At 31.9% G+C, this 26,912-nt stretch overlaps 3 protein-coding genes across 3 annotated transcripts; all 3 read left to right on the top strand.

Moving 5' to 3' along the window:
- Positions 1-572: 572 nt before the first annotated feature.
- Positions 573-4,932, top strand: LOC117933483. Its single transcript, XM_034854859.1, has 3 exons — positions 573-848; positions 3,282-3,336; positions 4,205-4,932. Exons 1-3 carry the CDS (start codon positions 606-608, stop codon positions 4,579-4,581), a joined length of 675 nt encoding a protein of 224 aa, XP_034710750.1. The 5' UTR covers positions 573-605; the 3' UTR covers positions 4,582-4,932.
- A 4,165-nt stretch (positions 4,933-9,097) lies between these two features.
- On the top strand, positions 9,098-12,454 carry LOC117933359. The gene is made up of 7 exons (XM_034854721.1): positions 9,098-9,280; positions 9,472-9,558; positions 11,109-11,324; positions 11,458-11,604; positions 11,694-11,747; positions 11,840-11,986; positions 12,065-12,454. The coding sequence occupies exons 1-7, from the start codon at positions 9,098-9,100 to the stop codon at positions 12,452-12,454; spliced, it is 1,224 nt and encodes a 407-aa protein (XP_034710612.1).
- A 1,890-nt stretch (positions 12,455-14,344) lies between these two features.
- On the top strand, positions 14,345-16,422 carry LOC117933358. The gene is made up of 7 exons (XM_034854719.1): positions 14,345-14,548; positions 14,801-14,887; positions 15,032-15,238; positions 15,406-15,564; positions 15,657-15,710; positions 15,796-15,942; positions 16,024-16,422. The coding sequence occupies exons 1-7, from the start codon at positions 14,345-14,347 to the stop codon at positions 16,420-16,422; spliced, it is 1,257 nt and encodes a 418-aa protein (XP_034710610.1).
- Positions 16,423-26,912: the final 10,490 nt, after the last annotated feature.

Raw genomic sequence — 26,912 nt, 5'->3', positions numbered from 1 at the left:
AGACGGTAAGAAAAAAGTAAAAATAGATTAATATATCTTTCTAAAAAATAAAAAAAACATATATTTTATAATTATAATTTGATATTTTTTCTTAAAAGTAAAAAAGAAAATAAATATTATCATATAAAATAATATATGTTATAAATACATAAAAATCTCAAATCGTGGTTTAATATTAACCAAAATCTAATCCAAATTGAATTGAAACTGAAAAAGCTTAATTAAATGACAATGATTTAAAAATCGGATAGGGTGGATTGTTCAATTAGTCCAACCATCAATCGATTTGGTTTGATTCACCTTTTGAGCAAAAAGAGGGATTGGACCAACATTGAACCAAATAAACCGGCAATCAATTAGATTATTGGTTCACTTTTATTGTGATTTAATTACTGATCCAACTATTAAACCGTGAACCAAATTTTTTTTCAATTAATCAATTTGAATTTTAAAACATCGAAGGCAACTCAAGTATAAAAATGATTTCCCAACCCAAATTGCACCCAAATCTTTTACGCTGAATCTATTCTTACCTATGGTTAACCCACTACCAACTCTACTTTTGCACTAGGGAAGGGCGCCACTTTTATGAGTTGAGAAATCTAATGGAGTCCCCGCCAGGAGAGCACACGTCAATGGCAGAACAATCCAAAATCAATCAAAAATCAGGCTCCCAATTCACAACGACGCCCTCCAACACTGTTCAAAACCCATTTCCAAAACTTCCTCCCCGAAAGTATCCTCCTCAGACCAACAGGAAAATAACCCAGAGTAACGTGGATATTCACAATTCCCCCTACTTCAAAATCCGTTCTCTTGTTCACGAACTTCGACCCCATTTCGTTGAGGTATAAAATACGGTAGATATAATAGAACCCTATTAAAGAAACTACGAATTTTGTTGTTTACTTGAAGATTCTCGTGTTTTCTTTTCTGTGTTTGTTTTGTTTGGTTGCCGAGAAAATGTAGGAACGGAAGGCTAATTGTTAATTGGCCATTTTCTTGGATGACTCTCGTGGTTTGGTTTTTGGGTTATCTTTTGTTCTTCCGTGTTTTTGCGGGATTGGTTTTTGTTTGGACTTACGGACGTGTATGAATGCTTATTGTTTCTGCAATGTTAGTGGGCTTTTTAGGATTACATACGGGATTCCTTTTATCCATTGTTTGGTTGCAGGGAAAATGGAGGAAAGGAAAAAGCGAAAGAAAAATTTAGTTTTGGTGCGTTAAACTTTATGGCTCCGAAACAATTGAAAATCTAATATGGATAAATCGATGTTAAAACATTTTGATTGGTTGACTTTCCCTGTATTTCTTGGCAACCAAACAGGGAGCCAAAGTATTTACCTGTGAAGTGATAACAAGTAGGTGGAATTATCATGTTTTTTGAGGTTAACGGATTTTATTTAGTTCTAGATTATTACAGTTGAAATTTTATGATTATATCTTTTTATGCTATGAATTCTGCTTTGCATATTGTGGTTTACTGTGTCCTTGCCTCTGATATAATGGTTCTAAATGAATTTTCTCTCTAAAGGCTGCACTGTGAGGAAACAGTGGCTTGGGTTACTTGGTTGATTTGTACTGATCCACATTTAGAGTCTAAGTTAGTTGCAAGTAAAGATTAAGTGCTATTTTAAAATGAAGGTTCATTTTTCTCTTGTATGAAGAATGGGCAAATCATGAAATATTATGAGATTATTCAAGTAACTCATTTTGGCATGTGTTGTGCACCTTTGTTTCTCATCAGACTTGCAGCTATTGCTTGTCTCGTTTGTTTATCGCTGTTACTGTGATGCTGATTGTCGGGTGGTTTTATTGCACATTGAGAAGTATATTTGTTGGTTCTGTTAAGTTTTCATAAGGTTTTGTCCACTTTGGATGGTGGCATTTGGAGTAGTACAGATTAGGCTTAGTGCTCTAAGAGCTTTCCATACCACAAAAACATGGCTTGGCTTGAAGCCATCTTAGAGAATATCATTATTCATTCAATAGGTCAAGTTCATCTATTATGCAATACAGACATCTGTATTTATTAAAAATAAACTTATGGTTTCCCTAGTTTCCGTATAAGAGAAAAAAAAAATGTTGTCCACAATTCATATGAGAATTGTAGTGCACATCAAACAAACAAAAGCTGCATGAGAAGAACACCATTTTCCTTTATGAAGTTTGGATGAAACTATAAAATCTCACCCCCCCCAACCCCCCCCCCCCAACCCCCAACAACCAAAAAAAAAAAAAAAACAAAATAGTAAAAGAGCCCCGGTTATTGGAATTAAAATCAAGAATAGGAAGCCCAAAAATACTTGAAAGGGGAAACCCAGAGGGAAGCATCTCTCTTAAGAAATCTCGAATAAAAGGGAAATTTTCATATTCAACTTAAGATGGAGGAAAATAAACAGTATTTTTTGCTATATATCCTTCATCATTGTAGGAGTGTTTAAATTAAAATTAAAAAAAGAAAAAAAATTGTTATATAAATATGTAGTGAGAAACTCAAACCCTTTCATCATTTTGGGAAGCCAATTTGAATCCACTTGATGTAGTTTTGAGTTTTTGAGCAGAGTTGGTAATGATCACCAGCTGAATGAGGTTTTCATGCACCTTTTTTTTTTTTTTTTTTTTTTTTTTTTACATTATAGCCTCATAGTGTGTTTGAAAGACTCAAAATTTTGTTTCCTTTTAGTCTTTCTTCTTTATTTATTTATTTGTTTGTTTTTTATTTTTTTTCTGGCAACTGACTGTTTTAAACTTTTTGTGCTAAGACCTCTGCTCCTTTTCAAAAAGGTAATCCCACATCTTTATCACGTTTATTGATGATTAGACCGATTTTGAACCTATGATACATGCCCAAGGAAAAAGGGCTCCCAAAATTTTCTTTTATCACTTCAAGCATTTCAACTTGTCTAGATAAATTACTTCATTATGATACACTTACATGAAAGGATTTCTTGATTGATTGGCTTTGTAAATATTAATTGTTTTCAATAGTGAACACTTCTGCCTGAATTTTGCTCCATTTCTTGTTTCCTACTACAGGTATTTCAATTATTTCCATAGAAATTAATTTCAATACCTCAGATTCTTTTGAACAGCCTGTTCATGCAAAGTGGTATATATTTTATTTGTTAAGAAATTTATAAATACTGCCATACAAACATCTGCATATTGCCCCTGCAACATCTCATCCCTTGAGTGATGTATTATGTTTTGCCAGTTTCTGATTATATTATATATTGGAGAGACAAGCATTATATTCTCTATGTTTTGTTCCATTGTAGGTTCTCCAGACACCAGACTTCCAAAATTGCAATGGGGCTCATGAAATTAGAATGCGTAAGTTCATAAAGACATATTTTGTGCATTTCATATGCTTGCATAGAACATAAAAAGCACAAGGAGTTGCTAAGTGTTTTTTATGTTGGATTGATATGATTTGGCTAACTCAAGTTTCAACTGCTGCGGGAAATGGTTGCACAATCTTTAAAGCCATTGAAATGGACATCCATTGTCAAGGGAGTCTTCTGTGGTTCATCTATTTGTCTTTATATAGACGAACTGGGTGGTGTTAGCTAACAAGAATCTGATGTCTATATTTTGAAACTACAGGATTATTATTCTGATTTTGTTTCTATGGTACTAGTATCATTTGATTGCTCTGTATTAAAAAATAGCAGAAGATGGTGGTATCACCCACTTTAGTTAGTCAAGGTATCATGATTGAAAAAAATTTCAGGGTAAACAATCCAAAATTTGCCCTGAATTATAATTGTTTTAGTTTGATGATCTATTGTGCTTGCCTTCTCTTGGGTTTTTAGGAATCTCATAAATTGGATTATTAACCTTTCTTTCCTTACAGTCCATTTTATTGTCCCTAAGTAAAAGTTATTGTGAGAGTGTTGAGGGGTTTATGGGTTTCAACTTGTCTTGGGTCATGATCCACAATTGAGCTTGGGCTCATTTTGTCGAGAGTTTCACAGGCTTGAGTCCAACTCTGCACAGAATCTGATAATGGGTCTTACTATAAGAGTATTGTATGATGAGCATCTTGTGAAAAATAATAGCTGGGCAATAATAAGCTTTGTCAAATTCCTCGAATTTTTCTGGAATTCACTACATGCATGGCCATCAGTTACATGATTAAATGTTACAATATTTTGTTTCAAATTCATATTCCATAACAAAAATGAATTGTGACTTGCAGAGATGAAACTTATGATGGATTTATATAAAAAGATGACCATGGAGGCACCTCCAATGGGGAACTTTAAAAATGTTTCAGAACATCAGCCTTTGTCAGGTGCACGCGTTCAGGGAAAAGAAACTCGAGTTGGGCGCCGAGGAAGAAAACCATCAAAGCAGCCAAAGCTACATCTACCTGAACAGGTACCAACATTTGAAAAGCCTCTACAACCACCGCAATTCAGCTATATTGATAGCCAGCCCAAGGGATCGTACATTGTGGGTGGGTCATCTCTTGGTCGAAACTTCATCACATTTAGAGGCAGTAAACCAGTCTATTATGGGGTGACGAAAGAGATGCATCAACATTCTCTTAGGCAGAAAAAGGTTAATCTATGAGAACCCATTAGTGCTTTAGAAGCTAAAAGGCCAAAATGGTATGTCATTTTGAACCGGAACAGATAGAACTGCTCTTACTACAGAGTTTTCATACACACACCTTTGTTATAGTTGTTTTCACAGCCAAAAGTTACTGAGAGTCAGCATGATTTTATGTTACAACCCATCTTTGGAACAGTGTGGATTTGATAAACCATATTCTTGGAAACAATTCTTGTGCCAATAGCAGTCTCTTACCTCCATTTTTGTGATTGCAACATTCATTGTAAACCTTACATCAACTTTTATAAAGGCTGAATTCAGAATGTTGGAAGTGCAGCAGTGTTTTAGCTATTGAATCACCTTCGATTATTTTGTGAGTCTTTATTTTACATTGCTTTGGTACATATGAAATAGATTGTATCCGATGAGTCCAATGTGCCAGATGACTCTTAATTTATAATTTGATATTGCTGGGTTATTTCATTCCAAACTTACTTCTCTTAGGCTTTGGGTCATGCCATAGATGGATGACTTTTCCCCTTTTCTTGTTCTTTGCTTTATTTCTGGTTAGTTTCTATCAGGTTTGTTAATGACCACCCACCTCTTTTTCCAAGCTTGTTTTTTCAGTTTTGTAGAGTTTTAAGAGTGTTCTTTTGTGTTGAGAGTGGAGTAAGTGAATTCCGCAGGTCTTAATCCGCCAACTCCAAATGAGGTTCCACTGAAATGTGAAACCAGCAGGTGAAATTCAAAAACGTTCGCTGGTAAAGGAAAAAAACGAAATATTTTCCTTCGTTTTTCTTTTCTCCTCTCCTTTTTTTTCCCATGTATTTTTGCATTTCAAAAGCACTTGCTTTTGACAGAACTATAGTCTCGACCCTAGTTTTGTACCCTATTAGGCTGGATTTTTCTTTTTCTTCCTAATATTAATTCTTCATATGGTTTGGGAAAGAAAAGAAAAGATTACTCATTTTTCATTCATTTGTTCTTGTTGCACTCTTCTTTATTTTGGGTTTTGAATGAAATTGCAATATTGCTATGGCCGCAACTTATGCGAGTTGGTTATCCAATCTAAATTAAGAAATAATTAACTTTAACCTGAATTATTTAACCCAAGTTCAATTCAATATTATTTTTCTTAATTTTGATTGAATTTGAGTTGATCAAATTAGACTTGGGTTGGGATTTGATTGGATTGCATGATTTAAAATTCATCCATAATGTTCTTAAAAACTTTATTATGTATTTATTTTAAATTTTAAATAGTAAATATGATAAGCTTTCAAGATGACAAAAAAAAGTAATATATATATATGATATAATATAATTTAATATTTTATTTTTTTCTTAAAAATCTAAAAGAAAATGAATATTATTATATAAAATAATATATATTATAAAAACATTACCTTGGATTTGAGTTAGGTTTGAATTGTCCAAACCTAAATTTAAGCCCAAGCTTAAATAGAGTTAAGATCCGAAAAACCTTAACCTAAACCCCACTTGTATTAAAAATTAATTGTTTAAATACCCATACATCATATTGTTTCAGACCAATCTATCCAAGTTGCACTCCTAAATATTGTAATATCAAGGAAAGTTCAATTAAAACTTTTGTCTATCATGGGTTAGTGTTCTCTATTAGTCCAACTTTATCGTTTCTCATCATAACTAATTATTTGATTGTTTATTATAAACTATATGTAAAAATCTTATCTAAGAGAGTTGAACTTTGTGAACTTAATAGTCTTAATTATCCACTCCATTCTTTAACCACTAGCCTACATAGTAATAATTTTATGTTTATTTACTAATAACATGCTTTATTATAATTTCAATTATTAGTGAATTTTTTAAGTTTCAAGTTACATATAATTTGACATTTGAAGTTTGAAAATTTGAAAATTGAATTTCTGTGATTTATTTATCTGTCACATTAAATAGTAGTTATTACTAATTGTGTGATTTTAATAATCTAACCTGCAATATAAAATTATGTATTTATATAGTATGTTTAATATAGTTTAGTGCAGAGATTTGAACCATCATATGGAAAATCAGATATTGAAATATCAACTTTTTATAACTTATTGTTTATATGGTTACCAAATTAAATCACAATAGCTGTCAGTCCAATTAATTCATTTTCAAATGATCAAAATTCTATGTCACCAGGAATTGGAGTGTTTCAATGGATGACCAAACTTAGCTTCTCTTAGTATAGTAATGAAGATCCTTATAAAATAATACTCGAGACTAAGAGAAATTATTATTTTGATGGTTTATTAGTTTATTCGAAAATGAATATTTATTAATTTAGAGAGAATATTATATATGTTTCTACGATACTATACTCATATATGTATTATTTATAAATTCAAAAATAATAGATGTGGTCAAAAGTTGATACATAAAAGCCTTAAAAACTTTAAAAAATACAAGATGTTTATTAATTATAAAAGATAAAAAGACTCCTAAAAGATAAAAATGTTTTATGAATATGATGGTTTGAAGAAAAAAGTTAAATTAAGAAAATAAAAGTTGTAAAAAAATACTTACTATTGTGTTTTAAATTTTTGTTTGTATTATTTTATATATTTAGTGGGGTTATTAATTTTGTATACTGGTCCGAGTTGGAACCATAATATTTTATTATTTAAACAAAGTTATTAATTTATCAAATATTTATTTATTGAGAATTTACTATATGATAAGAATATATAAATAAAAATAAAAATAAAACGTAATAACATATAAAATAAAGGAATTAAACTCTTAATAAATAAAAAATAAATAAAATTTTTATTTTTATTTTTATTTCTAATAAGTAATGAATAAAAAAATTATACAAAAGAAAAATAAGGGGATTTATAGAAAGCTAGTCTTGGTGTATATCTTGAAAGGTCTATTGAAAATTACATTCCTCTCTTGGTACGATTTTCCCGCTGAAATGAAAATATTTCTATATTTTAATTTAATCGTCAAACAACTTTTTAAGGAAAAATGTCTTTGGAAGTTTTGAAATGGTACTTCAACATATTTTCTCATTCTTAAAAAGCATTAGAGAAAGAAAATGAAAAAAAAAGAAAGAAAGAAAGAAAGAAAGAAAGATAATAAAAAGTATAAAAATTTTCTTTTGTTTTGTCTTCATTGAAAAGTTAGCACATTTTTAATAGTTTTTGAGAATAGTATTTTATTGGGCTATTTAATTAAAAGAGTCATTGGAAATTTAATTTTCGAAATCTAACCCTTTTAGCATTTTTTTGTTACAATTTGATAAAAATATTCTTATTTTTTTCTTATAAAAATATCATTTTATTTTAAAACCTACATATAAATAATTGAAATAGTCAATGATATTTACATAAAAAAAATGAACTAAAAATATGGAATATGTTAAATTCACAAATATGAAGATTATTTAATTCATTTTAATCAATTAATTATTTTCTATCACCCAAAATAAAAAAAAGGAAAATATATATGACAACAAAAAATTGTCTTTTATTTTTTATTCTTAACAATAAAAGACAGTGTTTTCAATTTTTTTTTTAAAAGTTATTTAAAAAAATAATTATATAAATATATAGAATGATTAAAAATAAAATACTAAATATAAAAAATATTTTTAAAACATATTTAAAAATATTAAAAACAGGTTAAAAACAATTTAGGTTTTCAAAGAGACTTTTATTCCTCAAAACAATGGAGAAGAAAACAGATTTAAAAAACTAATCTTAAAAACTCTTATTTAGAATTGTTTTAAGAAATGGTTACCAAACAGGTACTTAGTGTTTTTTTTTTTTCTAATTTTAAAACCGATTTCTTAGGACGAACTCTCTTTTAACCTTTTTCAGTGTTTTTTAAAAGTAAACATGGAGACATGGAGGAAAAATGTGAGACCCTTTTTTTTTTTTTTTAATATGTTATCCAAATATGAAAAAAATATTCTCCCTTAGAAATTTTTCTTTTTCCCTTTCTGCAATGAGATGTAGCCTAAAATAAAGTAATTAAGTCATTTGGTTTTTTATAATGCAAAGAACCTCAAAAGCTGATATATAATTTTTTTAAAATAGGTTTTTTTTTGGCATTTTACTATCATTTTCTATTTTCAGAAAATAAAAAATATATACATATATTTTTTTTTTGGTAATGCAAAGATTCCGAATATGCTTTCATAATATATAGATTCAATCCATTTTAACATACCGAAAAGATCCAAAATCAATATAAAATCATATCATGGAAAAACAAACCAAGCCAGCTGTAGATATGTTCTTGTATATTCGCTTATAGTCAACCATGTTTTATAGGCAACAAAATCGATTCAATTGTGTCTTGACGATCAACAAATAAAGAAAAAACTTTATCATGATATTAGCCCTTGACAAATTTGTCGGATTCCTCAAAAATTCAATTTTTTGGTAGAACACATTCATGGTATGGGATAAACGAGCTGATACAAATTCCAATATCGTATATTGTAGCATTTAAGTTCATATGGGGATAGATAAAACGAAGTGATTTCTTAACGTTCATGTTCTGTTGGGGGAGCTTGGGGTTGAAGATGAGGTTGCTAGTAGTGGGTTTGGCTCTTTTTTTTTTAGCAGTCAGTCACAAAGTTGAAGGAGGAAGAAGGAGGAGTGTTCCATCTAAAGAAGATTTGGAACTGGAAAGAGAAGTGAGGCGTCTTAACAAGCCTGCAGTCAAGAGCATCAAGGCATGGGATCTTCTTTCTCTTCATCATAATCTTTCTGTTTCAATCTCTAAGTTGATTAAAGTTTTTTTTTTTTTTTTTTTGAGTGCCCTACTGGCCATGTTTTGGGAATTGCTTCGGTTTATTTTTATAGGTGGAGTAGAAGAACTAACAAGGGTTTGTGGTTTTAACTACTTTTCCCACTCATTTTGCAGACAACAAGCAATGACATTTTCGATTGCGTAGACATCAACAAGCAACCTGCTTTCGATAATCCCTTGCTCCAGAATCTTACCGTCCAAGTATGTAATTCTTTGCTAATCTTGATCATGGTTCACAGTCGTGGTATTGACTTAAGCAAGTCTTCAGGTGCATTAGTCTCGGTATCTGTTATCAATATGGGATCGTACACACAATATGCTAATTAAGAAACTCTAAAAGACAAATGAAAATTTTAGAAGAATAATTATGATTAGGTGGATTAAAAAAAATTAACATCTCACATTTAACATTGTATAAATAATTATAAAAAACTGTCATGAAATTAGTTTATGATTATTAAGAAAAAATAAAAATGATAATAGGTGATTGGTAAAAATAATTATTTTAAAAGTGAATCAATTTGAATTTTGTGTCTATAATTTGGAATTGTATTATAAGTTGGTCAAATGATTCGTATTTAAAATGAAACTAAGTTATTATTGAGTTGATATAGATGATATGGGTAGCGAACGACCAATACTTTGAACCATATTAATGACACTAATAATCACAATCTACACATACACATATTATAACGACCTGTCCACTTTAGACTCAAAGGAGCCCTCAGGCTTTAAAACACATCTACAGGATTAAGAGAAATCTATACTTATATAGCGCCAAAAACTTTTCCTTCCTATCCGATGTAGGATGTCACAAACACTCCCCTCATACAGACACAACGTCCTCGTTGTGTCTCACGGAATTGCAGGACCAAATAGACGAACACCCTTAAGAGGTCAAACAAACCCCCACACCAAGGTCGAAAATCGACTCTGATATCATTTGTAATGACCCGCTCCTAACCGTGTAGATATTGTCTGCTTTGGACCCAAAGAGACTCTCATGACTTTAAAATACGTCTATTGAGTTAAGAGAAGTCTATACTTATATAATGTCAGAAACTTTCCCTCCTATCCGATGTGGGATGTCACAAACCTTCCATGCAGACACAACATCCTCGTTGTGTCCCACGAGATTGCAGGGCCAAACAGATGAACACCGCATTGGGTCCAAAGTGGATAATATCTACATGATTGGGAGCAGACCATTACAAATGGTATCAGAGTCGATCTCCGACTTCGGTGTGGGGGTTTGTTTGGCTCCGTAGGGGTGTTTATCTGTTTGACCCCACAATCTCGTGGAACACAATGAGGATGTTGTGTCTGCATGAGAGGGTATTTGTGACATCTCACATCGGATAGGGAGGAAAGTTCATAATATTATATAAGTATAAACTTCTCTTAACCTGGTAGAAGTGTTTTAAAGTCGTGAGGGCCCCTTTGGGTCTAAAGCGAACAATATCTACACAGTTGGGAGCGGGTTGTTACAAATTTGTAACATCCCACATCGGATAGGGGGGAAAATTCTTGATGCTATATAAGTATAAACTTCTCTTAACATTATAGACGCATTTTAAAGCCGTGAGGACCTCTTTGGATTTAAAGCGGACAATATCTACACAGTTGGGAGCGAGTCGTTACATATATATATATATATATATATATATATATATATATATATATATATGCATGGTCACGATATATTTGTATATTAGTTTGCTCTAAAAAGAATTTTATTATTTGGGCAGTTGGCACCGAGTGGGTTGCCCAAAGGGTTAGGGTCTAAACCTCCACCACCGTCTGGCAGTCAAGCTTGGACACTTGGCATCCCAGATGGAGGGTGTCCACCAGGGACAGTGCCCATTGAAAGAACAACTACAAGTCAGCTAAAAAAGATGAAGTCGTTCTTCCAAACACAAGCCAAGAATTTCCTTCCAGCAGATGATACAACTCCTGGTTACCATGTAAGCCAATTTTTCTTTCTTTTTTCCTTTTTTGGGTTCCTCAAATTTGTGTTTCATTGAGGCTGGATTTTTTACTCTCAAAGAAAAAAAAAGAAAAAAAAAAAAGGGTTTTCCCTTACATTTTATTTTTCAGGTAGCAGCAACTAGAATGGCCCTTGGATCATATCTTGGTGCTCAAGCATCCGTGTCCATCCACCAAGAACCCGCTACGGACCATCAATATCATCGAGCTATGGTTTGGGTCTCTGGGGATACAGACTATATTCAAGTTGGATGGATGGTAATTAGGGTTTCCTACACCATTGTCTGTGTAATTTTCCTTCCCTCCCAGATTCTTTTTCTCTTCTCAACTTGCGTAAGTGTTTTTAGGTGAACAAAGGTGTATATGGAGATGGAAAAACCCGATTTTTTACAATGTGGACGGTAAGATCTGAATTCTCTCGAATCATACACCTTCTTCTAGTAGTTGGGTTTGATAAACTTCTATAATATGTATTGCATGTTTCTTTGGACAGGCCGATAATTTTGATACAACTGGTTGCATGAATACATATTGCCCAGGCTTTGTACAAGTCAATAGTAAAATCCCATTGAATATTAATTTTGACCAAGTGTCCACAGTTAATGGAACTCAGTATGATTATCCCATCACTATTTTTCAGGTGAAAATTAAATCCCCCATTTTTCCAACATTTCTTAAGCACATGTGTGGCACTTATTCAAATCTTGTGGTGTTGTAGGACCAATCAACCCTGGATTGGTGGCTTATAGCCGGTCCAAACATTACTGCTATTGGTTATTGGCCGAAGGAACTTTTCCCATTCCTGAAGATGGTTGCCATACATGTAGAATGGGGAGGGTATCTGTATAAGGATGATGCAACCTCGACCACAGCTCCACAAATGGGCTCCGGGCTATTCCCTGAGCAAGGATACGGCAAGGCTGCGTACTTCAAACAAATTCAAATTGTTCAAGGGGAAGGCGGATTCGTGGATCCACCTGCAGATTCTGTGAACTTATTTTCAGACAGACCTCAGTGCTATAAGGTTGGACCTAGTGCAGAACTGTTATTTTACACAGGATATCACTTCTACTATGGAGGCCCTGGGGGAGATAAGTGCAACCCCTGATCATGATTTCCACTCTCTTGTCTTTTGGTTTCATTGTTTCAAATTCAGCACTTAATAAAAACTTTGCTTTAATTTTTATGTGGCACAAAGGAAGAATTTCTCATTCCATATATGTCTGTGTTCTTTGTTATTTTTTCTGCCAAGTTGGTTTTAGGCATTCATGGATGACAATTAAAGCTCTGGCTACCTGAAAATTAATAACTAGATGATTTGTTAGTTTAGGGTACAATATGATATCTCTTTGAATTAGGCAAATAGATTCTAAATTACTTGGTACTAAATCAAGTAAGACTTGATGTTTAAAATTCTTTAATGAATCTACTAATTTTTAAAAATAATTTAAAATTTAAAAAACTGACTTAATTAACTTTAGACCAAATCAAAACTAGTTCAAAATATTCTCTCTAATTAAATACTATATGTGCATATGTAACGAAAAAAAATAATTATTTCTATATTTAAAAATTAAACTTTGTTTGCTTTTATATTTATTTTAAATAAAACATTATCAACCACTATTATTTTAAAATTATGACTTATTTTTAACATAAAAAATCACATCCATATTTCATAATATATATATATTTTAATAAAAATATCATTTATAATTTTATTATTCACATTTTAACAAAAATACTTATTTTTAATTATAAAACTAATTTTTAATAAGACTTGAATTAAACTTAATTATTATTATATAAATTGAATTTGAAAATTTTTAAAAAATCAAAATTGAAAACACAACTAAGGCCATATTTAGTAACTATGTTAGAAAACAATTTTGAAAACAATTTTTTAGAATAATTTTTAAAAATATTCTCTAATGTTTTGTAAAATAAAAATCTATTTGAAACCTGAAATGTTTTTAACTTGTTTTTTTTTTTTAAATATTTTTAAATATTTTTTAAAAATAATTTTTATATCTAGTATTTTATTTTTAATCAACATGTTTGTATAATTATTTTTTAAAACGGTTTTTTTATATTTTATTCTTAAGAATAGAAAACAAAAAATAACTTTTGATTGTTAAATATATATATATATATATTGTTTTGTTTTGAAGATCAGACAATTGTCAAAAAATAGTTGTCAAATAGACCTTTAGTGTCCAAAGATTTTTTGGTATATATTTCAAACCCTGAGATAAATAAAAAATAAAATAAAATCCCATATTTTATTTAAAATTATAAAATCTTCTACAAGAAATAAATGACTTGCTATGAGAACAGAATTATTTCTCTGTGGTATAAACAACTCTCTATATTTCAATTAAATTTGGTACTTGGATGAAAGTGCATATCGATTTAAGATAAGGTTATTTATATTATTTCTTAGGTAAAACGTGAAGAAAAAATAAATAAATTAGAAAGCACGTTATTCATTGAAAAGGTTGAAAAATAAGAGGTTATTTTTGGATCTTACCCTCATAATTATTACATATCTTCGCTATAAAAAGAATGAAGCGAACTTCCAAACTGAGAGAAAATTGACCTCTTCAATATTTCCTACATCTTCCATTATTAACATGAATAAAAATCTCTTCCAGCCAAAATGTAATATACCCTAATTATTCTTAGTTATCACTTGGGTAATATATGTGATCTCGATTAATATACGACTCATTTCTAAAAGGAAATTATCCTAAAATTTTGGCTGCTTAATATCCATTATCAAGAAGATAAACCCATTTGAGAAATTATTATAAACTTTTCCATATATATGTAGTACGTAATAAAATCTATTGAAGATGGTGTTGATCCCTAAATGAAGGGATGATTCTAATGCATGTATGACCAGCTAACCAGAACATCCATAAAATCCACGGTTTTGAAGATTGTAGGAGATGCCTCAACCCCAGATAGAGATAGAAAATATGTGGAAGTTATAAAAATGTGCTCGTGGGACAAAATCTTAGTGTCTTCCAGGGTGAGTTCGGGGGTGGAGATGAGGGTGGTTGTGGTTTTAGCTCTTCTTCTGTGGGGAATCAGTCATGAGGTGGAGGGAGGAAGGGCTACTTCTATTTCTAAAGAAGAAGATTTGGAGCTGGAAAGAGAATTAAGGCGTCTGAACAAACCAGCCATCAAGAGCTTCCAGGCACGCAATTCTTTTCTTGAATTTTACATGCTATATATTTTGCCTTTAATCTCTGTTTTGATCTGGAAAAGCATTGTTTTATAGCACCCTATTAGCCAAATTTTATGAATACTTGACTGGTATATGTGTTTTGGAGTGGTCATGAGCATAGTGAGATATCAATTAAACTATGACCATCTAGGGTTTTGTTTTTCATTGGATGATTAAAAAAGTAACAGTAGATTTGTTGATTTCTTTTTCCTACTTGTGCAGACAGAATATGGTGACATTTTCGATTGCGTTGATATCAACAAACAACCAGCATTAGATCATCCTTTGCTCAAGAACCACAGAGTCCAAGTATCTAACTTTTTGGCTAATCTCACTATATATATGGAGAGAACATAAACCATATATACATTTTAATTTGCTTGTCTTCATCTCTAGTTACATATTCATATTCATTAAATCAGTTACTCTGATACAGATCATTTGATTGTGCAGAAGAAACCAAGTGTCTTTCCCAAAGGATTAGGGCCTAAAACTTCAGCCAAGACTCAAAGTTCAAAAATTGGCCTTCCAGATGGAGGGTGCCCAGAAGGGACAGTGCCCATCAAAAGGATCACGAAAAGAGACCTACTAGGGATGAAGTCCCTAAAAAGAAACACTACAAAATTCCATCCAATGGATGCAAACACTCCCGGTTATCATGTGGGCCATCTTTTCCATCAGAATCCGTAACACAAATCCATATTTATTGTTTAATTAGTTTGCGTTTTTAACCTTTCTAACTAGAAAGGTTAGATACCAGAGGATTTTTCTAAATGGCATGACAACTTCCCTAAATCTCTTTTCTGATTAAACCCTCGATTTTTCAGCAAGTATTCACCAGACAGTATCCGAGTAAATATTATGGAGCTCAAGGGGGATTATCCCTACACAGTGAACCCGCTGCAAATCATCAGTCACACCGAGCCATGATAACTGTTTCAGGTGGTTCACCTGATAAATTGAATGCGATACAAGTTGGATGGATGGTAACTATTATTACTCACTTTAGATCATTGTATATACCATTACACCCTTCATTCCCTGAACTGGTTTTGCTCCCATTTGTTTCAATCTTTAGGTGAATAAAGATGCATACGGAGATGGAGCAACTCGGATGTTCGTCTTTTGGACAGTAAGCTCTGAATTCTCTGACGTCAATCAAATGCTAGTTGCTATAACTTCAATCTTCTAATTCATTTTTATGTTCCTTCTGGCAGGCTGATAATTTCGTTAAGACAGGTTGCCGGGACCTCTTCTGTCCCGGGTACGTACAAGTTGACGAATCTGTGGCCCCAGGCATGACTTTCTACAATCTTTCTACCATTGATGGACCTCAATTTGACTACTATTTTGTGATTTTACAGGTGAAAAAAACAAATATTTATCAGTGTGGGCCGTTCCATTGTCATGTGATATATCTCATGGTTAATTTTATGATGATGCAGATGAATGCAACGGATGAGAATTGGTGGCTTATGAGTTTGGGGGATGAAACGAGAACAATTGGTTACTGGCCTAAAGCCCTATTTCCGGATATGAAGGAGAGCTTTACCAACCTAGAATGGGGTGGGTATGTATTCAATGACGACCCTAAAATCACGACATCTCCTCAAATGGGTTCAGGACATTTCCCAGAGGAAGGATACGGCAAAGCAGCTTACTTCAGAGATATCAAACTCATGAGAGACCCACAGGAGGGATTTGCAATTGTATCTACGGAAGAAGTGTCCTTCTTTACCGACAACCCCGATTGCTACAGAGTTGGAGATAAAGCTGACTTACCAGGCTGGAGTGGTGCATATAATTTTTACTATGGAGGACCTGGGGGAAATTGCAACCATTAACTATTCATTTTTGTTTTTGTTTTTTTGTTTTTTTTTTTTTTCATTCCAAAGCTCAATAAAGCTTCACCCATATTTCCGCTCAGCATTAACAATTACTAATCTTTTCCCATCTTATTTGATTTACTTTATATGAAAAAAACTACAAGGGAAAATATAATATAATATAATATAAGGTTAATCGGTTAAAGGGGTCAAAATCAATATTTTCAGAATCTGATCGATCATTGAATTGGAAAAGTTACCGGTTCAAGGTTTACTGGTCGAACCGGTGATGTCATAAATATATAATTTATATTTTATTAAAATTAATAATTTTAAAAATTTTATATAATATTAAAATTATAGCATTTCATTTTTTTTGTATGTGATATATCTATTAAATGATAAACATAAATATAAATGTATTAATATATCAAATTTTATTATATAAAATATGTATAATATTTACATATGATAAGAAAATTATAGCATTTAATTTTATCTACATATCTATGCATTTTATTATTTTAAAAATTTTAAAATATTATATCAATTAATTTATATTATTTTCATATTTATTGTTAATAATTATTATAAAAATAAACATGAATATAAATATTTATATTTGCTTAAATGTTTTATATTATAAAAATTTGCAAAGAGCATTAATATAAAATATTGTTTCACATATATACTAAAGGAGTTGGGTAGCTTGATGGTGGGCTGTTTCTTTTTGTAAAACTTGGATATGAGGTTCAAATCCTCACAATGCATCACTTCCATTTGTTATTCTTTATTTCTTTATAACCACATCCCACATCGGAAACTCACAAATTTAATGAATTGATTGAGTTCTATTCAATGTCCTGCCTGGTGGGAGGAAGACTGTAGGCCCAAACAAGGCCCAAGAGTATTTTGGATAACTTTCGAGTGTGACTGGCTCACGAAAAATCGGACGGTTCGTCCAGTTTGACGGTTCAACCGACAGTTCATCTAGTTCAAAGCCGGTCCGAAGTCCCTTCTGGTTTAAAGGCTGAATCGAACTAGATCAGTGTCTGGTCCGGTCCGGTCCGGTTTTTAAAACATTGGTCAAAATAACCCTCATATTTGTAAATATAACCCACCAGTCAAAAGTAAAAAAAATGACCCGATTAAGACAAAAATGCCCTTATTCTTTTTTCTCTCCAACACATACAACTTCTCATTTCCCTTTCCCCATCATTTACAACTTCTCCTCTTCTACTTCATTTACAGAACGACTTCTCATATTTTCTCTTCTTCTACTTCATTATCTTCATTTGGTGCACAAAACAAAAAGGCCATCTACTCTTCAGGTTCATTTATAGAATGAGTCCTCATTTTTCATTATCATCTTCTATTTCATTATCTTTCTTTGATGCACAAACGAAAATCTCATATTTCCTTCAAAAACCCTAGAAAATTTCTCTTTTATCCTCTCATCATCTGTTTCATTCGGAATCCTTGGAAAAATTGTTATTCTATTTTTTCAAGTTATCTCGTATTGTATCTTCAAGCATGAAGGAAACAATGAGTTCATTGAAAAGTGATAAGAGAAAAAGATTTTAAAAAGTGGCAAAATAGCAAAAATGCCAATTGCGAACAGAAGAAAAAAGTGAAGCAGAAGAAAGTGAAGCAAAGGAAAGCAAAGCTACTAAGCAAAAATCCTAATTACCAATAGAGGAGACAAGTGATTATTCACATTTGATAAATTATTGAAATTTTTAGAGATGTTATACAATAATATTTGAGTATGGTTAAGTTTATTAGTTAAATGTTTTTAAAAATTTAGGATTTACTGAATTGTATTCAAAGTATAAAATTGTTATATTTATAATTTTTTTTTAGTTCTCAATTGTTATCAACTATGTATTTTGAGTGAATGAATTTAGGTTTGTTAGCTGATGTTTGAAAATATTTGGGAACTATTACAGTGTGTTGAAAAATAATAAATTCCATATTAATATTGTTTTAGTTTTCTGTATTATTATCAATTATGTGTTTAGAGTTAATTAGATATATTCAATGTAATAGCATCTAATTAGGGATAAGTTTGCAGAGAATTTATGAAATTTTAGGGATTTTTGGAAATTTTAGGGGTATTATACAATGGTGTTTGAGTAGGTCTATGTTATTTACTTGATACTTTTAAATTTTTGGGAACTATTGAATTGATTTCAAAATAACATATGGTATATTTGTCATTTTTGTAGTTATATATTGTTGCCAATTATATATATATAGAGTGAATAAAAAATATATAATGATTTCATGCAATGACATGTGATTAAGGATAAGTTTGTAAAGAATTTATGAAATTTTTGGATTTTTGAACTTTTTAGGGATGTTATGTAATGACATTTGAGTAGTGTTAAATTTGTTAGTTAATAATGTTTTTAAAATTTTGGGAACTACTAGAGTGTGTTAATTAGTTATTGTATAATATTTATAATTTTGTATTAAATCTTTACTAACTTAATTTTATTTAATTTATAGACTACTACTCCCTCGACATGTTTTAAAGTTAAAATACCTATAGAAGAGCACTTTCCATCAAAGGTTGCATGTCTATCACACCTGAGTATAATAGAAAATATTAAAAAGAAGCTCAATAAGGTGCAATTGGAGAGGTTCAAGGATTCTTGCTTTGGACATTTTTTACTTATGCCAGAACTTAAATTTTCAGCTCAAATTGTGCACCACATGTTATTACATCAATGTCTTACAAAGAAGGATGATGAAATGTGGTTTTTACTAAATTCAAAGGGATTAAGATTTGGTGAAGATGAGTTTGGATTAATCATTGGTTTAAGTTTTGGTCCCATTCCTTAGCATAATGAAACATCAATGAGAATAAGGGATGTTTACTTTAATAGTGAAAAAAAAGTGCGTAGCGATCATTTGGAGAAAGTTTTTCTTTCTTTTGATGAAGTGAAAAAAAAAAAAAAAAGCAAAAGAAATTTTTTGATAATCTTAAAGATGAAGACATGGTGAAATTAGCCTTATTGTACTTTTTTGAGCATGTTCTACTTGGGAAAGAAGGGAAAAAATTAATAGACATGCAATGGTTTGGTCTTGTTGATTGTTTGGAAGTTTTAAATAAGTATCCATGGGGTAGGATTTGTTATGAAAGAACAATTTCTAGCTGCAACGAGCCTTGGAGAACTGGGTGTCAAAATACTAAGGTAAAAAACAACAAAAGGGTAATATAGCACATGAGGCGTATAGTCTAGTTGGATTTCCATGCCTTCCAAGTTTGGGTGTATGAGAGTATTCCGATTATCGGAATGAAATATGTTAATCATGTTGCTAAGAGTTGCCCACGGATTTTAAATTGGAATGCTACTTTCACATCGAGGTTCACCAAGCTCCAACAAATCTTTTTGGACTCCAATGTGAGTAACTTTTTTTTACCATATATTTTGATAGTGTTGTCACTTACATATTTATATATGTCTATGTTTGTTAATTAAATTACTTAACTTGAATTCAATAGTTATCTTTGTGTTCGTTGCTTAAACCTACTCTAGAGGAATGTCAACAAGATTATTACAAGCATTTGAATAAGTTAGGGTTAGTGAATAGTGTTCCTCCATAAATTTTAAGTCAACCAACAACCCCAAAACATGATATTATGGGTGACCTAAAAGATGATCACCTTGTTGAAGCTACTACATATGTTGTTGCTGCTACTACAATGGAAAACAAGAACAAAAAGGATTATTCTATCCCACCTTCAATTGAGGTAACTCCACTATCATACATTCATCTATAAATGTCATTTTTAATGTTTCAATTGTAATACAAAGTTCAAACAAAAATTCAAATTGTAAACTTAACCTCAATTAAGTTAATCATTAATGAAACTTAACCATAGTCAAGTGAAGGTTACTTTGATAAACATAACATAACTATCATAAGTACACATCAATTTTTTAAAATTATGACTATAATTTTGGTGTACAATGATGTATGAAGAATTAATGTTTCATTTGTTTATAACATGTGTAGAATCTATGGATAGAGTTCATGAAGCATATAGAAAAGTCTGAATCAAATTTCAATTATTTGAAGAAAGAATTGAAGGAAGTGAACAGAAATATTAACAACTTAAGAAAACTTTTATTGGATGTTAGTGAAATATTTATTGAATTTAATATTTTATTAAATCAGATTATGTATTTTATTTCTATATTTTTGCTATCTTATTGTATAGTGCATATCTTATTTTAGGTGAAAGGGCAAAATGAGTCATGTGCTACAAATAATACAAAATTTTCAAAATTTGGTACAAAAGGAAAATATATTGGTATGGATTTTAATTCATTGGATGAGAAGTTTGAGACTGTGATGGAAGATAAGGAGAATGAGAACCATGGGCATATAGATGTGAAGACCAATACAGAAGAAATAACAGATATTGTAGCTGCAAAAAAACACATAATGGGGATGGAGAAAGATGATGATGTGATTTTTGATCCAATTGTTGATATTGCCAAATTATTTGATACCCCTATCGTATCAGACAACTTTTCGGTTTATGTATTTCTAAAGCAACTGTCTCCCACTATATTTAAGCGAAGACGTGAGTTGAAAAAGTCCTATTTTTTTGCAGCCTCCTTTCACAAACCCTACAAAGAAAAGGAAAATTAGAAAGGAAGGGGAAACAACATCTGACTTTAATCATTTGCAATCTATTTTTGAGGAAGCAAGAGAAGCCTTTCATAAGTGGTTGAGTCTTCAACAAGAGTAATTATCTTGACTTTAAACTTGTAATAGTTTTTTTTTTTTTTTTGGCAACTTCTTTGCTTGACGATGGTTTTTTGATATATTATTACAATAAGGTTTAAGGTTGATATTTATTACTTGCATGCGGACAAAGAATGGTTTGAGTCACTAGTTCAGCATGGTTCATGGCTTAAAGACACGGTTTGTAAATGTTCTTATTGTGTTTGCTTTTACTTATTAGTATATTGTTATTATAATGAAATAGCATAACTAATGTTTTTTTTTTTTTGTTTTTTTTTTATAGGTTGTCTAGCATATTGATGTTGCTTTCCACTTTTTCCATAAGCGGAGAATAGAAAAGCCCCATGCATTTTCTCAAAATTTTACCACCACAGATACAATGTTTTGGGTATGTATAGTTTCTTTTTACTATTAACTCTCATAATACTAGTTAAATTATGGTAGTTTAACTATTCTTTTTTACCTTTTCTTATATAGCAAAATGTGAAAGTAATGTGGGAGAAGCATGCTAAAAAGTGGAATCAATTCCAAATGCAAGCAGATGATATTCTTGTTGACCATGTTAATGGGCTTCACCCAATTCCTTCCATGAAATGGTCTGAGGTGGACATCGTCTATGTCCCTATTAATGTCCGAAGTATGCATTGGGTATTAGGAGTAGTTCACCTTGCTCAGAGGAGAATATTTGTGTATGACTCATTGATAGGCATTAATAGTGATAATCGACTAAAAAATGCCATAATACCTTTAGCTAAAGTGTTATCGTGTATTTTGCATGCTACATCATATTATGGGAAGAGCGGTGATCCTAAGAGTGAAGAACAGTGGGACATTGAATGGTTGCATGATGTTCCTCACCAAGAGTATGAGTAAGTAAACAATGCTTCCAAACTTCATCTTATCATTTCACCTTTATGTCTTATATAATAAATTTTTTTTAGCCATCTTAATTTTGATTACTTATGTTTCATGCAGTGGTGATTGTGGGATGTTCCTAATTAAATAAGCAGAATACTTAATTCATGATCATCCATTCAGCTCACTGACCGATGCCAGCATTGATTGGTTTAGAGAAAAAATGGCAACTGAATTGTTCTACTTCAAAATTTTACCCATGTAGTTGGTTCCATTTTGATTATGTAAAAGATTTATATGTTGTTGAGTGTTGACTGTTATTTTTGATGAATTTGACTTGATGCTCAAAGTTACAATTTTGCATTGTAATAGTAACTGTCAACTTAACTATAATTAAGTTATTTGTTAATGAAACTCAATAATTGTTAAGTTTAGGTGAATATTCTAAGTGTGAATTTAACCATAATTAAGTTATTTATTAATGGAACTCAACCATTGTTAAGTTCAGGTGAAAATTCTAACTGTGAACTTAACTGTGGTTCAATTCTTTGTTAATGTTAAGTTTAAGTGAAAATTCTGACTGTGTACTTAACTATGATTAAGTTCTTTGTTAATGAAACTCAACTACTGTTAAGTTCAAGTGAAATATCTTATTGTGAACTTAACTATGGTTAAGTTCTTTGTTAATGCAACTCAACTACTGTTAAGTTCAGGTGAAAATTCTGACTGTGAACTTAACTGTGGTTAAGTTATTTGTTAATGCAACTCAACCACTGTTAAGTTTAGGTGAAATATCTTATTGTGAACTTAACTATGGTTAAGTTCTATGAAACCAAGGTTTGGTTAATCTTGATTTTGATGATAACAAAATAAGGTTTAGAACTAATGATTATATTTCAAGTGTGATTAGGTAAGACGATTTCCAAAGTGGCAATCACAAAGACAAATCAAGCCAAGAAGAAATCATGAAGAAGAAAACCAGCTCAAAGAGAAGTGTTTTTCAAGACCCAAGCTTCATAAGATCTCTTTGTAAGGTTGTTGGTGCACTAAGATTTTCATGCATTACATTCTTCACCAAAATCATCCAAGAGTTATTTTGTTTTTAAATATCTTAAGAATTGGATGATTTCATGTTTTCAACTAAAACCTTGTGTTAAATGTTTTTCAAATTTGTTTTAAAAGGTTTTAAGTTGAAAAAGTTGGGTGTTGAGCCAAAAAATGGCTCAACCAGTTCAACTGATTGAGGAACCGGTCGACCGGTTGTCCTCGTCTGGTTGATACCGGTCGAGAGAGGCCAAAAAGTTTCTCTCTCTCCTAGTGGCCTTCTCTTCCCAGTTGAGGCCCAACGGTCACCTGCCAAGCATTAAATGTTAACGGCTAGTCAACCGGTCGAACCCCCAAACGGCTAGTTTGGTTTTTCTTTTCTATAAAAAGGCTCCAATCTTCATTGTTTAAAAAGCTTAACCTTCCCAAACTTTTCTTGAATATATTTGAGCATTGGAAGAGTGTTTTTGAGTGCACCATTGTTCTAAAACTCGCATATCCTTAGTGCACTGTTCAATCCTAGTTTTCTTGTATCAATTGAGCTTAAAGTTTTTGTGTTAGAATTTTCGTGAGATCATTCATTTGTAAATCCTTGAGAGGAAGTTTTTCAAAAGTGGGATATCTTTTGAGAAGTGTAAAGGGTGCTTGCAGCTAAAAGTCCAAGAGGGTGAATTGGAACCAAAATCCAATTGTATTGCTTGAATGCTTGGTTTAGAAGCCTTGAATTAGTGGAACCTCAAGCTTGGGATTGAAGCTAGAGAAGAGTGGATGTAGGCCAGATTGCGCCGAACCACTATAAACTCTTGTGTTTGCATTATCTCTTCCCTACTCTTTAATTTATATGCAATTGTCTTTATATTGCTTATTATATAACTTGTATATAATTGTCTCTTATATTCATATAGTTTAAACTTGCAAAAAGAGACCATCACCCTATTCACCCCCCTCCCCCCTCTCCCCCTCTAGGGTGATTACCTTAGGTTAGATTAACCTCATTTTTCTAACAAGTTCTTTGTTAATACAACTCAATTATTGTTAAGTTCAGGTAAAAATTCTGACTGTGAACTTAACTGTGGTTAAGTTATTTGTTAATGAAACTCAACTATTGTTAAGTTCAGGTGAAATATCTTACTGTGAACTTAACTATGGTTAAGTTTGTTAGCCCAAGGGTTCTCCTAATCAGGTTTTGATGATAACAAACCATGGTTAAGTGACTAATTGTTTTAAACTGCTAAGAATCTCAGGCTTAATCTCAAAAATTCATCAAGGACCAAACGAATACGGGATCGAGATCATTTGGAAGACTTGTAATCATAGGAAATGAATGTAAGATGATAGCATGAGTGCACTTAGGATGTTCATACCTTTTCATGCATCTTAGAAAACTCGGTTTATTCTCTAAAACTTGTTTTTCTTTAAAACCCGAGTTTTATCAAATATACCTTAGGCAAATTGATTCAAAATTGGCATATTAACTCACCTAAAGACTTTGCCTAAGTATTGGAAAAGAAAGAAATAAAAAAGGATAGGTTTTCGGGGCCAAAAGGCTCAACCGGTCGAGGCTATGGCCAACCGGCTCAACCGGTCGACCGGTTGCCCTTGTCCGATCGAGGTCCGGTCGAGGCAACGGTAACCTGCCATGCATTAAATGCACCAACGGCTAGTGATCCGGTCGACCCTTTGCTCGTCCGGTCGAGGCTACTTTTCTGCTGTTTTTGTCTCCCGAGCTTAGAAACCTATAAATTGAGAGCTCATCTTCATTTATGAGCAAGAGAACTATTGCATTCAAAGCCTACCTACCTGTTCTTGATCAAAAAGCTCTCCATTTCTTTCTAAGTGATCAAACCATCACTTGCATATTCTTAGTGCACTCTTGCAATTCATCCTAGCCTTCTCTTGTACTTGAGCCATCCTTAAGCTAGGTTGAGAGTTTCATCCTTGTGTAAACTAAGTGTGAAAGCCTTCAAGTGGTTCAAATCTTGAAGAGATTGTGTAAGAGCCCATTGGAGCCAGAATCCAAGTGTAAGACGATTGAAAGCTTGATTGAAGCTTCAAGTTAGTGGAACCCTCACTCGGTTAGGAGATTGAGGAGAGTGGACGTAGGCAATGAAGGGCCGAACCACTATAAACCCGAGTTTGAATTCTCTAACTTTATCTCTTTCCTTTATTTATTTTGTGCATATATTATTGTGTGGAAAAAGATTTTGAAAAACCCAATTCACCCCCCCCCCCCCCCCCCCCTTTTGGGTATTTTCCTTAATTTATTCATAGCCTTTGTTTTATCAAAGTTGTTAATGCAACTCAACTACTGTTACGTTTAGGTGAAAATTCTGAGTGTGAACTTAACTGTGGCCAAGTTATTTGTTAATGCAACTCAACTATTGTTAAGTTCAAGTGAAATATCTTACTGTGAACTTAACTATGGTTAAGTTCTTTGTTAATGTAACTCAACTACTGTTACGTTCAGGTGAAAATTCTGACTGTGAACTTAACTTTGGTTAAATTCTTTGTTAATGCAACTCAACTACTGTTAAGTTCAGGTCAAATATCTTACTATGAACTTAACTATGGTTAAGTTCTTTATTAATGCAAGTCAACTACTGTTAAGTTCTTTGTTAATGAAATGATCATCAACTTAACCATAGTTAAACTTAACCAAGTAATTTATATGATAAAACTAAAACATTAACTTAAAATTTAAATCCATCATTCAAAAAAATTGCTTTAAGCATATAAAAAAAAAATATGCTCACAAATTCCTTCATGATCCTATACAAAAAAAAAATGTAGATACATAACTAAATCATCCCCAAAAAACAAATTATGTGGTAACATTATTAAAGTGACTGATGAACTGGTTGTAAGGAGAAATCTTGGATGTTGATCAGATTTTCAACAATATTGACACAACTATGTTCATCTCTAGGATGTAATGGGATTGGTTGTTTGCATGTTTTTCTATTATGCCCATAATCACCACATCTACCACAGCATCGTGTGTGCTTAGCCTCTTCACCTAAACGAATTCTCTCATTTCTTGGTCTTCCTGCTGGTCGTCGACTTTTTGGTGGTAGCACAACTCTACAATAGATGTCTTCCGAAATGACCCAATCTTTGTTATTTCCAGTAGGATATATAGACTTTGAGTATGAAGATATAAGCAAATTCTTCATATAGTATTGAGAGCATAGAGTATAGCATGACATGTTTCCATATCTACATGCAGCAATAGCATGTGCACATGAAATATGGTCAAGATCAAACATCCTACATGTGCATGAACGGGTTTGCAAATTAACTTGATTGCTTACCCCAACATAGTTGACATTGAACTCCTAAGAGTGGATAGGCTCAACCTCATAACCTGATGACTTATTAAACTTTAAGCGCAACTCCATGTTAGCCCATGTAGTAAGCTCAGTTTTCATTGACAATGCTTGTTGTTGGCGATTTGAAAACCATATTTGAAGTAAGTTTCTCAACTCTTTAACCATTCGCACAACTGGAAGATCTCTTGCATCTTTTAGTATAACATTCATGCACTCAACGATCCCTATAGTCATGATATTATATCTTTTTCCATTACTGTGTGACCGAGCCCATCACTCTACTCCTATATCCACTAAATATTTGGTGCTCTTAGAGAAATCATCTCTAACTGACCAAATATAGTATCAAAATCTGAAATTTGATATGCATAGGCAACATCATGAAACAACTTATGTACAACAACATTCTTGAACTTTGTTTTCAAGTTTTGCCCTAAATGATAAGTGCATACGCCATGGCTTGCATGAAGAAACAACTTTTGAACTGCTTTTTCAATGCTACCATGACGATCTGAA

The sequence above is a fragment of the Vitis riparia genome, chromosome 16 (assembly GCF_004353265.1).
Source record: "Vitis riparia cultivar Riparia Gloire de Montpellier isolate 1030 chromosome 16, EGFV_Vit.rip_1.0, whole genome shotgun sequence".
In the NCBI taxonomy this organism is placed as follows: domain Eukaryota; kingdom Viridiplantae; phylum Streptophyta; class Magnoliopsida; order Vitales; family Vitaceae; genus Vitis; species Vitis riparia.
The sequence above is the reverse complement of the archived record's forward strand: the minus strand, read 5'-3'. Positions and strand labels throughout refer to the sequence as shown.

Coding starts and splice junctions, on each gene's coding strand:
- LOC117933483 (XM_034854859.1), top strand. CDS start 606: ATGGAGTCCCCGCCAGGAGAGCACACGTCAATGGCAGAACAATCCAAA. Junction 849..3,281: donor TTCGACCCCATTTCGTTGAG/GTATAAAATACG, acceptor GTTCCATTGTAG/GTTCTCCAGACACCAGACTT. Junction 3,337..4,204: donor GGCTCATGAAATTAGAATGC/GTAAGTTCATAA, acceptor TGTGACTTGCAG/AGATGAAACTTATGATGGAT.
- LOC117933359 (XM_034854721.1), top strand. CDS start 9,098: ATGTTCTGTTGGGGGAGCTTGGGGTTGAAGATGAGGTTGCTAGTAGTG. Junction 9,281..9,471: donor CTGCAGTCAAGAGCATCAAG/GCATGGGATCTT, acceptor CTCATTTTGCAG/ACAACAAGCAATGACATTTT. Junction 11,325..11,457: donor ATACAACTCCTGGTTACCAT/GTAAGCCAATTT, acceptor TTTATTTTTCAG/GTAGCAGCAACTAGAATGGC.
- LOC117933358 (XM_034854719.1), top strand. CDS start 14,345: ATGTGCTCGTGGGACAAAATCTTAGTGTCTTCCAGGGTGAGTTCGGGG. Junction 14,888..15,031: donor TCAAGAACCACAGAGTCCAA/GTATCTAACTTT, acceptor TTGATTGTGCAG/AAGAAACCAAGTGTCTTTCC. Junction 15,565..15,656: donor CGATACAAGTTGGATGGATG/GTAACTATTATT, acceptor TTCAATCTTTAG/GTGAATAAAGATGCATACGG.